Source organism: Salvelinus fontinalis, chromosome 11 (genome assembly GCF_029448725.1).
Source record: "Salvelinus fontinalis isolate EN_2023a chromosome 11, ASM2944872v1, whole genome shotgun sequence".
Taxonomy (NCBI): domain Eukaryota; kingdom Metazoa; phylum Chordata; class Actinopteri; order Salmoniformes; family Salmonidae; genus Salvelinus; species Salvelinus fontinalis.
The window spans coordinates 46,207,321-46,220,519 of record NC_074675.1 but is presented as its reverse complement, the minus strand read 5'-3'; the positions used below and the strand labels follow the sequence as shown (position 1 = coordinate 46,220,519).

The following is a 13,199-nucleotide window of genomic DNA, read 5'->3' as shown; positions in this document are numbered from 1 at the left end:
GTACGCAGAGGAATATTTTGCAGAATTCTGCATGCAGAGTCTCAATTTTGTGTTTTTCCCATTTTGTGAATTCTTGGTTGGTGAGCAGACCCCAGAATGTCACAACCATAGAGGGCAATGGGTTCTATAACTGTATGTTGAGACATTTGTACGTCAAATTTTATGTTCCTTTTGATGGCATAGAAGGCTTTTCTTGCCTTGTCTCTCAGCTCGTTCACAGCTTTGTGGAAGTTACCTGTGGCGCTGATGATTAGGCCGAGGTATCTATACTTTTTTGTGTGCTCTAGGGCAACAGTGTCTAGATGGAATTTGTATTTGTGTTCCTGGAAACTGGACCTTTTTTGGACACCATTATTTTTGTCTTACTGAGATTTACTGTCAGGGCCCAGGTCTGACAGAATCTGTGCAGAATATATAGGTGCTGCTGTAGGCCCTCCTTGGTTGGGGACAAAAGCCCCAAATCATCAGCAAACAGTAGACATTTGACTTCAGATTCCAGTAGGGTGAGTCCGGGCGCTGCAGACTGTTCTAGTGCCCTCACCAATTCTCTCTCTCTCTCACACACACACAATCACACACACACACACCCCTCCACCCACCTATCACGAGGTCCCCAGCGCCTAGGAGTGTCAGTGAAAGTGATTATGTCTGCGGCAGGCTGGCTGCTTGCTGGACTGCAGCAGCGGCTGCTTTGGTTGTCCGAGTGTCTCAATGACAAAACAAATCAATCCAGTCACCCTGAAGAAGAGGAATGGCCCAGCGAGAGTGCTAGCCGTCAGAACAGTGAAAACCCTAAGCCGATACACGTCATCGATTCAGACAGACATTCTGGCAAAAGCTATTGGCTAAAGTCGTTAAATAACTTCAGGAAAGTGAGAAAAGGGTTATCTTAGCATTAACCTTAGAAATAATGTTCAGACGGACACAGAGGCTGTCTTACCACTAAACTCGCTGAAGTTCATTGAAAGTTTGATTATTGCCCTTGTACTTTACTGTACTGTAATGTCTACAGACCTCACACTGACTTGTAAAAGAAGTGAATCCTGAAATGTGTCTCTTTATAAAGCCAGCCACCCTCTTACAGGCTGTGTTATAATAGCGCCAGACAGGAATTGTCTCATAGCCCGCTTGGCTGAAAGAAGGCTTTCATCACTGTCTGTGTCCCCTGACTCGCTCGGTCTGGCATCTCAGACATCACAATACCAGCATTGTGAGGGATCGTCCTCATCCTCGTCTCCTTCTTTTTCCTGTCCTTCCCTCACTCTGTATCTAACACCTCGAGTTAAGTCTGCTGTGGCTGGCTCGTTGACTGCCAAAACAGTGTTAGCATAGCTTATTAGCCTCGCTAATCCATCCTAATGACGAGATTGTGAAGTCCACAGGACAGAAGTTGGATCCCCAACCTCTGGAGTTTAGCTGCCAGAGTTCAGACCTGGGCTCAATTAGTATTTGTTTTCTATTAAATACTTTGGCTGGGCTTGCCTGAGCTATGTCTGGTGCAATAAAATCAATGAAATGGTCCCGGAAGTGCAAACGCCTGCCTAAGTAGCACTCGTGGTAGGCTCAATCAAACGTTCAGTGAGTTAGCCAAGCCTGCTGTAACTATGAAAAAGAGAAACAAATAGGTCAGTTTCACGGTGGGTAGAGCTATGGAGGAGAGGGAAAGGAGAGACTTGCTGCTGGCAGAGAATTGCTGCTTGTATTACATGTTGAAATGGGAGAAGTGAGTTGAGGAACTCTCCAGTAGTCATGTTTAATTATTTCTAAGACGTTGGGGGGTAGTGAAGACGTCAGTGAAATAACAAGAATAATAATGGAATCATGTAGTAACCAAAAAAGTGTTAACATTTATAAAAAAAAATATTTACCGTTTATTTAACTAGGCAAGTCAGTTTGAAGAACAAATTCTTATTTACAATTTTATTTTTTTTTATTTTTTTTTTCACCTTTATTTAACCAGGTAGGCCAGTTGAGAACAAGTTCTCATTTACAACTGCGACCTGGTCAAGATAAAGCAAAGCAGTGTGACAAAAACAACAACACAGAGTTACACATAAATAAATGTACAGTCAATAACACAAAATCATTTTTTTTTGTTTAAAAAATCTATGTACAGCGTGTGCAAATGTAGAAGAGTAGGGAGGTAGGCAATAAATAGGCTACAGAGGTGAAAAATAATTACAATGTAGCATTAATACTAGAGTGATTAATGTGAAGATGATGATGTGCAAGTAGAGATACTGGGATGCAAAAGAGCAAGAGGATAAATAACAATATGGGGATGAGGTAGTTGGGTGTGCTATTTACAGATTGACTGTGTACAGGTACAGTGATCGGTAAGCTGCTCTGACAGCTGATGCTTAAAGTTAGAGAGGGAGATATAAGACTCCAGCTTCAGAGATTTTTGCAATTCGTTACAGTCATTGGCAGCAGAGAACTGGAAGGAAAGGTGGCCAAAGGAAGTGTTGGCTTTGGGGATGACCAGTGCAATATACTTGCTGGAGTGCGTCTACGGGTGGGTGCTGCTATGGTGACCAGTGAGCTGAGATAAGGTGGGGCTTTACCTAGCAAACACTTATGGATGACCTGGAGCCAATGGGTTTGGTGACGGATATGTAGTGAGGGCCAGACCGCGAGCGTACAGGTTGCAGTGGTGGGTAGTATATGGGGCTTTTGTGTTAAAACGGATGGCACTGTGATACACTACATCCAGTTTGCTGAGTAGAGTGTTGGGGGCTATTTTGTAAATGACATCGCCGAAATCATGGATCGGAAGTATAGTCAGTTTTACGAGGGCGACATGAGTGAAGGAGGCTTTGTTGCGAAATAGGAAGTCAATTCTAGATTTAATTTTTTGATTGGAGAGGCTTAATGTGATTCTGGAAGGAGAGTTTACAGTCTAACCAGACACCTAGGTATGTCCTACATTGAAGGCCTACCAAAAGGCCTCCTGTAGGGATGGGGTCTGGGATAATTTTTTAAATATAAATATATGACAAAACACACATCACGACAAGAGAGACACCACAACACTACATAAATAGAGACCTAAGACAACAACATAGCATGGTAGCAACACATGACAACACAGAATGGTAGCAACATGACATGACAACATGTTAGCAGCACAAAACATAGTACAAACACTATTGGGCACAGACAACAGCCCAAAGGGCAAGAAGGTAGAGCCCAAAAAACATCACGCGAAACAGCCAAAAAATGTCAGTAAGTGTGTCCATGATTGAGTCTTTGAATGAAGAGATGGAGATAAAACGGTCCTGTGTTTTTTGCAGTTCGTTCCAGTCGCTAGCTGCAGTGAACTGAAAAGAGGAGTACTCAGGGATGTGTGTGCTTTGAGGACCTTTAACATAATGTCAAAATATATTTTAGATTTTAGATTCTTCAAAGTAGCCACCCTTTGCCTAGATGACAGCTTTGCACACTCTTGGCATTCTCTCAACCAGCTTCATCTGGAATGCTTTTCCAACACTCTTGAAGGAGTTCCCACATATGCTGAGCGCTTGTTGGCTGCTTTCCCTTCACTCTGCGGTCCAACTCATCCCAAACCATCTCATTTGGGTTGAGGTCAGTTGATTGTGGAAGCCAGGTCATCTGTTGCAGCACTCCATCACTCTCCTTCTTGGTCAAATAGCCCTTACACAGCTTGGAGGTGTGTTGGGTCGTTGACCTGTTGAAAAATAAATGATAGTCCCACTAAGCGCAAACCAGATGGGATGGGATATCGCTGCAGAATGCTGTGGTAGCCATGCTGGTTAAGTGTTGCTTGAATTCTAAATAAATCACTGACATTGTCACCAGCAAAGCACCCCCACACCATCATACCTCCTCCTCCATGCTTCACGGTGGGAACCACACATGCAGAGATTATCCGTTCACCTACTCTGTGTCTCACAAAGACACGGCGATTGGTACCGAAAATCTACAATTTGGATCCATCAGACCAAAGGACAGATTTCCACCGGTCTAATGTCCAATGTCCAGATTTCCACCGGTCTAATGTGTTTCTTGACTCAAGAAAATCTCTTCTTGTTATTGGTGTCCTTTAGTAGTGGTTTCTTTGCACAACTCTGAACAGTTGATGTTGAGATGCGTCTGTTGCTTGAACTCTGTGAAGCATTTATTTGGGCTGCAATTTCTGAGGCTGGTTACTCTAATGTACTTATCCTCTGCAACAGAGGTACTGTAACTCTGGGTCTTGTCCTGGAAATTCATACTGAGAGAGACTTTGTTATTTCTTCAAACAATCATCTTTATTTAATACAAATTAATTATTGCAATCATGAGACTAGTCAACCCCACAGTCTTGACTGTTGGCCCAAGTAGCCTAACCTTTACACAAATGCAGAGTTCTTTATAAGGTGGTCTAAGAATGCTTAGTCATGGTTGGTTCCACCCCTCCCATGCAGATTGGGGCAACATACGCCACTCTGGGTTCATCCTGTTGTTATCTGCACGGGGGAGTTGTCTTAACCCCACCCTGACTTAGTTTCCCAAATGCAAGGATTATTTTGAGACAATGAGGGATTGTTCTACTCCTAAACTATCTCTAGTAAAACACAATCTTGTCTATGTAATGCAGTCTTTAACTCATTTGTCAGCTCAAGCTATCTCTAATAACCATATGCCCAGATTAGCTGCAGGGAACTAGAGTGGAGACCATAAAAACACAGCATTAGTAGGTCAGAAATGTCTTACTATTAGTTCAATATTAATTGTTAACCATTCATATCAAATAAATCAGGTGAGTACGGAATTTTTCTCTCACAGTCTTCCTTTCCTGTGGCGGTCCTCATGAGAGACAGTTTCATCATAGCGCATGATTGTTTTTGCCACTGCACTTGAAGAAACTTTCAAAGTTCTTAACATTTTCTGTATAAATTGGCCTTACTTTCTTAAGGTAATGATGGACTATCGTTTCTCTTTGCTTATTTAAGCTGCTCTTGCCATACTATAGACTTGGCTCTTTTACCAAATAGGGCTATCTTCTGTATACCACCGCTATCTTGTCACAACACAACTGATTGGCTCAAACGCATTACGAAGGAAAGAGATTCCACAAACTTTTAGGCACACTTGTGGGGTCATAGAGTAAAACGGAGAACACCATCGTGTATGTGAGACTCTGCCATTTCCACAATGGGGTGGTTTGTAAGTCAAACCGTTCGGACGCTACAGATGATTTCGTGAGAAGACTGATTTCCGGGATGTCTCCTGGTCTGACAAACACCGCTCTAGCTCTGGCAACTTCACCGCAGATGCGGAAGTGCGACACTGGCGTATTTTACTGGTGATTTATTTGTTATGTAACTTAAATTTACACACCGGTGCGTCAATTGACTCTAGGGGGTTTTAAAAATCATTTCAGTGAACCCTGAGATTTTAGCTGGTCCATTTTTGTTGCTGACTTTGCAGTATCTCTGCACTGCCTTGATACGACAGAAGAAATTGGAGCCTGTGCTTGGACTGGGAATCTTTCTAACACGACTCTAAAAGCACTACTTTCAGGGGACAGTGTTTGGGCTTGTGTGTGTGTGTCTAGGAGCCTGCGTGTGGTCAATGTGGTTTGTGTGTGTGTGTGTGTGTGTGTGTGTGTGTGTGTGTGTGTGTGTGTGTGTGTGTGTGTGTGTGTGTGTGTGTGTGTGTGTGTGTGTGTGTGTGTGTGTGTGTGTGTGTGTGTGTGTGTGTGTGTGTGTGTGTGTGTGTGTGTGTGTGTGTGTGTGTGCGTTAAGAGCTGTGGTAAGACTGGGTGTGGGCTCTGGGACAAGAGCCCACTCTCTTGTTGTCTCTTCACCCTGTGTCGAAGAGGTGTTTTCAGATAGAGGTTTCACAGTGTGCCACCTTTCCAACATCTATCTGATGACAGCAATCATCATGGTCTATGTACCTATCAGAAAAAGCTGCAGGAGAAAAATACACCCGAAGACAGCTTAACACACTATCCAGAGCTTTAACACCTAATACTTTACATTATGAATGGAGACACCCAGGACAATGTAGACAGTTTTCATCATCAAGTCTGTCAGGAATTTGCATTAGTCTGTAGGCGTCTAGCTTATCCCTTGTTTTATTCCCTTCATACTGCAACTTGAGATCTCCCAGAGTGCCATTGTGAATAATTGAGTTTGCTAAACTATGAGTCATATTCACACAAACAAATGCCACACTTCTTTTAATGTCTACGGTTAGTCCTTTGAAAATTCTAGGCATAGAGACCTTGAGATGCTAAATTCAACGTGAAGGGAGTGAAGTGTATTTTGAATTGTAAAGCAGTGTAAACTATCATGGACACATTTTCTTTCCAAGAAATCCAAAGAAAAGCTAGACAGCATCAGTTTTCAAAGACTATTGTGTTATATATTTATTCACATTCAAAGTCCCTGATGCATTGTTGGGCGTAGTCTTTGTCAAACCTATCAATATAAAACTAAGCAGTAGGCCTTTGTATGCATAATTTGTCTTCCCCACATTCATGTGGGGTCTACGATTGCTAGCACAGCATACAGAAGGTTAACATCAGCTGACAATACTAAAACGAAAATGTTTCTATCGCCTTCCACCTTTCCCTGTAGGTGGTGTACAAGAATAACGACTTCAAGCTAGAACTCTCCCGGCTAGCCATCGAGCGGGACCCTAAAATCAGCCTGAACGGAGATCTTGTTTTCCGCTGTGAGGATGTGGCCGCACTGGACCCTGTCACCTTTGAGTCCCCAGAGTCCTTCATCGCCCTGCCCAAGTGGAACACCAAGAAAACAGGCTCCATCTCCTTCGACTTCCGCACCACAGAACCCAGTGGCCTGCTCTTGTTTAGCCACGGGCGCACCCAGGGTCCTAAAGAGCAGAAACCAGGTCGGGACATGAAGTCAGACTACTTTGCCATGGAGCTGTTGGATGGGTTTCTCTACCTGCTAATGGACATGGGATCTGGGAGTATCAAGCTGAAGACCAGTAATAAGAAGGTGAACGATGGGGAGTGGTGCCATGTGGACTTCCAGAGGGAAGGGAGGAAAGGTGAGGATATGAACATCTATAAAGCAGTACATTAGTACTTTTCTACGTTTATGACATATGCATGTACAAGCTAGGAAGCCATTGTAACAACTATACATATTTCCAGGTACTCTTATGTTGCGGAGATGTGCACATAAATACAGACTATGTACTGTATACCAGTGGAGGATTCTGAGGGGAGGACGGCTCATAATAATGGCTGAAACGGAGCAAATTAAATGCCATCAAACACATATACACCATATGTTTGATGAATTTGATACCATTCCACTTATTCCGCTCCAGCCCGTCCTCCCCAATTAAGGGGCCACCAACGTCCTGTGATGTATACTCATTCTCCGTCATCCACAAAGAAATTGAGTGTTTATCTTGGTCTGAAGTGGAATACAAGCTCTTTGTATGACGTGTCCCCCATTTCCTGTTTTCTGGAGAGCGCGAGAAGGCACCTGGATTTGCCTTCTGTTTAGCTGCCGTTATGGACGACTGTATAGGAAATGATAGATACACTAGTTCTTAACCTCTAACGAGCCTCTACCCTGGATCCGGGAGCACCCCCCACCCCCCCACACACTGATTAGCATCGCTAGCATAGCGTCACAATTAAATAGTAGCATCTAAATATCATTAAATCACAAGTCCAAGACACCTAATGAAAGATACAGATCCTGTGAATAAAGCCACCATTTCAGATTTTTTAAATGTTTTACAGGGAAGACACAATATGTAAATCTATTAGATAAACACGTTAGCAAAAATCACCATTTTTCTTGTCCACCATTTTCTCTCAACACCAGTAGCTATCACCAATTCGGCTAAACTAAGATATTGATAGCCACTAACCAAGAAAAAACCTCATCAGATGACAGTCTGATAACATATTTATGGTATAGGATAGGTTTTGTTAGAAAAATTTGCATATTTCAGGTAGATATCATAGTTTACAATTGCACCCACCGTCACAACTGACTAGAATAAATACATAGAGCAACGTGTATTACCTAATTACTAATCATCAAACATTTCGTAAAAATACACAGCATACACTAATCGAAAGACACAGATCCTGTGAATACAGACAATATTTCAGATTTTCTAAGTGTCTTACAGCGAAAACACAATAAATTGTTATATTAGCATACCACATGTGCAAACATTACCAGAGCATTGATTCTAGCCAAAGAGAGCGATAACGTAATCATCGCCAAAATATATAAATTTTTTCACTAACCTTCTCAGAATTCTTCAAATGACACTCCTGTAACATCATATTACAACATACATAGAGAGTTTGTTCGAAAATGTGCATATTTAGCCACCAAAATCATGGTTAGACAATGACAAAAGTAGGTCAGCTGGTCAGAAAATGTCGTGCATCATGTTAGACAGTGATCTAGTCTTATACATAAATACTCACAAACTTGACTAAAAAATACAGGGTGGACAGCGATTGATAGACAATTTAATTCTTAATACAATCGCGGAATTACATTTTTTTAATTTTCCTTACTTTTCAATACAGGTTGCGCCAAGCGAAGCTATAGCAAACATAATGGCAGCATAAGCGTGTAACATATTTCGACAGAAACACGATTTATCATCATAAATTGTTCTTACTATGAGCTGTTCTCCCATCAGATTCTTGGGCAATGAATCCTTTCTTGGGTCTAATCTTCTTTTGGTCGAAAGATGTCCACTTGTCCGTCGAAATGCTCACTAACGTACGACCGGGACCCCGAAACGTGCCCGGAGCTTCAAAGTCTATTACAAAGCAATGCCTCAAAATCGCACTAAACGGATATAAATTGCTACAAAACGGTTTAAATTAACTACATTATGAGGTTTCTAACACCTATAACGAGTAAAAACATGACCGACGCTATATTACTGGCTAAACCAAGACTTGGAAAAAGGCCAGTCAGATATCCTTCTTGCGTTGAGCGCAGACTCCAAAGGAATCCTACTTCCGGTCTTTGGTCATTTATAGAGCCTGTGATTGCGCAATAGACTCCATTCAAATTGTCACCACTTACTGACATCTAGAGGAAGGCGTGGGCAGTGTTTGTATCTCATAGGATTAACAGAGACTTTAAAAACTGATCTGGAACCAGAGGCCAAGATGTCTAAATCTCTCACACTGGGAGGAAAAGTGCTGTAGAATGAGTTCTGTTTCACTCAGAGACATAATTCAAACGTCTATAGAAACTAGAGAGTGTTTTCTATCCAATAATAACAATAATATGCATATTGTACAAGAAAGAATTGAGTACTAGGCAGTTTAATCTGTAGAGACAATTATGCTAATTTGAAACAGCACCCCCTATAGTTGCAAGAAGTTAATGCAATCGCCATGTTAGAATTCTAAAAATGACTTCATTACGACATACAGCTTAGTTATAGCGAGAGAGTACCCAAAAATGATCTTTCATCAGAATGTTGTACAAGGGGTCCTTTGTCCAGAACAATCGTTGTTTGGATTTAGAATGTCCTCTTCTCCAGTCAATTAGCACGAAAGCTAGCAAAGTGGCGCGAAGCTCTCCTTCCTGAACAAAGGCACACAACGCAACACGCTTAACGTCCCGAATAAATTTCAATAATCTAATAAAACAATATTGAAAAAACATACTTTACGATGATATTGTCACATGTATCAAATAAAATCAAAGCCGGAGATATTAGTCGTCCATAACGACAGCTTTACAGAAGACAAAACCAGGTCCCTTCACACGCTCTCCAGAAAACAGGAAACTGGTGACACGTCATGCCGAGAGCTTTTATTCGACCCCAGATCAAGTTATACACTCCATTTCTTCTCTCACCGCCTGTCGACATCTAGTGGAAGACGTATGAAGTGCATGTATACTGATATATATGAAGCCCATTTATAGGCAGGCCCTAGAACAGAGCATCGATTTCAGATTTTCCACTTCCTGTCAGGAAGTTTGCTGCAAAAGGAGTTCTGTTTTACTCACAGATATAATTCAAACGGTTTTAGAAACTAGAGAGTGTTTCCTATTCAATAGTAATAATAATATGCATATTGTACGAGCAAGAATTGAGTACGAGGCCGTTTGAAATGGGCACCTTTTATCCGGCTACTCAATACTGCCCCTGCAGCCCAAACAGGCTAAATCTGTTCTACACACCTCTCAGCCATCTCTGCCTGCCTCTCTCTCAGTCCTGTCTTAAAGCTGTTCTACACACCCCTCAGCCCTCTCTGCCTGCCTCTTTCTCAGTCCTGTCTTAAATCTGTTCTATACACCTCTCAGCCATCTCTGCCTGCCTCTCTCTCAGTCCTGTCTTAAAGCTGTTCTACACACCTCTCAGACCTCTCTGCCTGCCTCTCTCTAAGTTCTGTCTTAAAGCTGTTCTACATACCTCTCCACCCCCTCTGCCTGCCTCTTTCTCAGTCCTGTCTTAAAGCTGCTCTACACACTTCTCAGCCCTCTCGGCCTGCCTCTCTTTCAGTCCTGTCTTAAAGCTGTTCACACACCTCTCAGCCCTCTCGGCCTGCCTCTCTCTCAGTCCTGTCATATCCATGTCTTCTCTCCTAGTACTGTCCCCTGAGGAATGTGCATGATGCACATAGGCACTTATGTTTTTGTGTGTCTGTGTGTTTGTGCATGTGTGTGTGTACGTGTCTGCGTTCCTGCGTGTGTGTGTGTGCGCGCGTGTGTTTGAGAGAGAGTGTGTGGGAAGCCTCCTCATACATCCTAACTAATCCCCATATTGGGATGCTCCTATAGAGAGTCTCTCTGATCACACCCTGTCCTTCCTGTTAGAGCGTTTTCATTGGTAAATCACAGCCAAGAGGAGCCCAGGTCTCATCCACTCTCAACCGTGCTGTATACTCCTGGGTCATTTCCCCTCCAGCCAATCGATTACAGCCTCAACACAAACACACAAGAACATACAAAAGCACTCAACACATACACTCAAACACGGTCACACACACACATACACACTTGACATCATGTATATACCCCCTTATCTCTCCTCCTCCTCCTAGGCTCCATCTCAGTGAACAGCCGCAGTATCCCCTTCAACTCCAACGAGGGCAGTGAGATCCTAGACCTGGACAGTGACATGTTCCTGGGAGGTCTCCCCGAGACCCGTTCTGACCTGGTGCTGCCCCCCGAGGTCTGGACCGCCCTGCTCAATTACGGCTACGTGGGCTGCATCCGTGACCTCTTCATCGACGGCAAGAGCCGCGACGTGCGCCGCCTGGCCGAGATCCAGAGCTCCCCGGGCGTTAGCAGCTTCTGCACCCGCGAGCTGCAGAAGAGGTGTAGCAGCACCCCCTGTGGGAACGGAGGCCTGTGTAAAGAGGGATGGAACCGCTACATCTGCGACTGCACCGGCACCGGCTACCTGGGCAGCAACTGTGAAATAGGTGAGGAGTGGCTGGGAAATTGGGGAAGAACGGGGCAGTGGGGGAACAGGTGGTGATGAAACAGGATGGGGACATTTTTTGGCAGCGGTGGGATCCGTGGGGAGACGATGTCAGAAGTGGGATCCGTGGGGATTAAGTTCCATTTGGTTTCATGCTTACAAGCGAGCTAACCCTAGTCATAATAGGCTTAGATGATGAGGCTGACTTATCTTGGTGCCACTCTAAAGCATCCACCAGCTACAGTGTGCTAAAAGGAGCTGTGCACTTGGGGATGGGTGGCATTTGGTCTTGCGTTGGCTTGGCAGGGGTGGGGAGCTAGCTGACTGAACTGGTGGGAGGCTGGTGGAGGCTTGTGGAGCTCGGTAGAGCGACGATGCTTACTGTCACCATCTGGGCTTGTCACATACATCCAGGTGGTGCGAGGCTGCTCTCTGTCTGTCTGTGCGGGGGTGACACAACGTGCTGGCGGCTACGTTTGTCTGATCCATTCTAATTAGCTGTAGGCTGTTGGCTGTCGTTGCACTAAAGGAAAGCATGTAACATCTCCTTCGAGACCCAGGTGAAATGCAGTGGTGCGACGTAAAAATACATTGAAGTACTTACTAATTATAGTTTTGAAAAGTTTTACTTTTACTTCACTACATTCCTAATGAAAATAATGTACTTTTTACTCCATACATTTTCCCTGACATCCAAAAGTACTCGTTACATTTCTAATTCTTAGCAGGAAGGAAAATGGTCCAATTACACAGTTATCAAGAGAACACATGGTCATGCCTCCTGCCTCTGGTCCGGCAGACTCGCTAAACACAAATGCTTTGTTTCTAAACGATGTCTGAAAGTTGGATTGTGCCCCTGGGTGTCAGTAAATTCAATTAAATCATCTGTTTTGCATAATATAAGGAATTAAAATGATTTATATCATTTACATTTACTTTTGATATTTAAGTATATTTAAAACCAAATACTTTTAGACTTTTAGTAGTATTTGACTGAGTGACTTTTACGTGAGTTATTTTCTATTAAGGTATCTTTACTTTTACTCAAGTCTGACAATTGGCTACTTTTTGCAACGCTAGAAATGCACAGCTCAGAGATGCTGTGTTGTAGGCGTATCAATGGTAACAAGAGTCTGGATTGAAATCAAGGCAGTGAAGGACTGAACATCATCGAACGAACGGTCAGTTTGTACCAGTTTTGGTATAATGTTTGTTTCTGATGAGCTGTGTTTTTTGTGTGGTGCTTCCCTGCCCTCTAGTGTGTTTACCTTATACTGCAAGTGTATGAAAAAGAGTTACACAATATTGTGCTTTGTTGTCGCTTGTCTGACCAGGGTGGTCTAACTCAATATTAGTGTTTAAGTAGTGGGACTTGATCTTCAATAATACAGTGAGATTGGAAACTAACCTTTTGAGTCGGCCGTTTTATTCAACAGCAAGTAGTTGTTTGCCAAAAGGCGATATGCTTTGCGTTAAAGTGGATTTCAGTGGTCTGAATAAAGCATTTGGTTTGTGCTCCAAACCATATGCGTCCAAAATATAAGGGAAGTCCCCATGGTGGATCAGCCTAGCCCACGGCAACATGTGTTTACCCACATACAGAGAGACCTCCGTAGGCAAGCTGTCAATCATCTCTTCAGACGGGATCTACGTAAAGTCAGCTGCAGGGGTTTTGGTGTTCGTGTCTATGATATTATCTCCATCATATCTTCTGTTAGTTGTATTAGAGGGAAAGGGGGATACCTAGTCAGTTGTACAACTGAATGCTTTCAACTGTCTTC

General features: G+C 43.2%; 1 protein-coding gene across 13 annotated transcripts in view; it reads left to right on the top strand.

Moving 5' to 3' along the window:
• The window catches only part of LOC129865839 (neurexin-2-like), a 1,012,026-nt gene that overhangs the window by 454,628 nt on the left and 544,199 nt on the right, over positions 1-13,199 (top strand). For all 13 annotated transcript variants that reach the window (XM_055938878.1, XM_055938873.1, XM_055938874.1 and 10 more), the window contains 2 exons: positions 6,591-7,029; positions 11,036-11,419. In XM_055938878.1, coding sequence (XP_055794853.1) covers positions 6,591-7,029; positions 11,036-11,419 — 823 coding nt within the window. The remainder of the gene's footprint in view (positions 1-6,590; positions 7,030-11,035; positions 11,420-13,199) is intronic.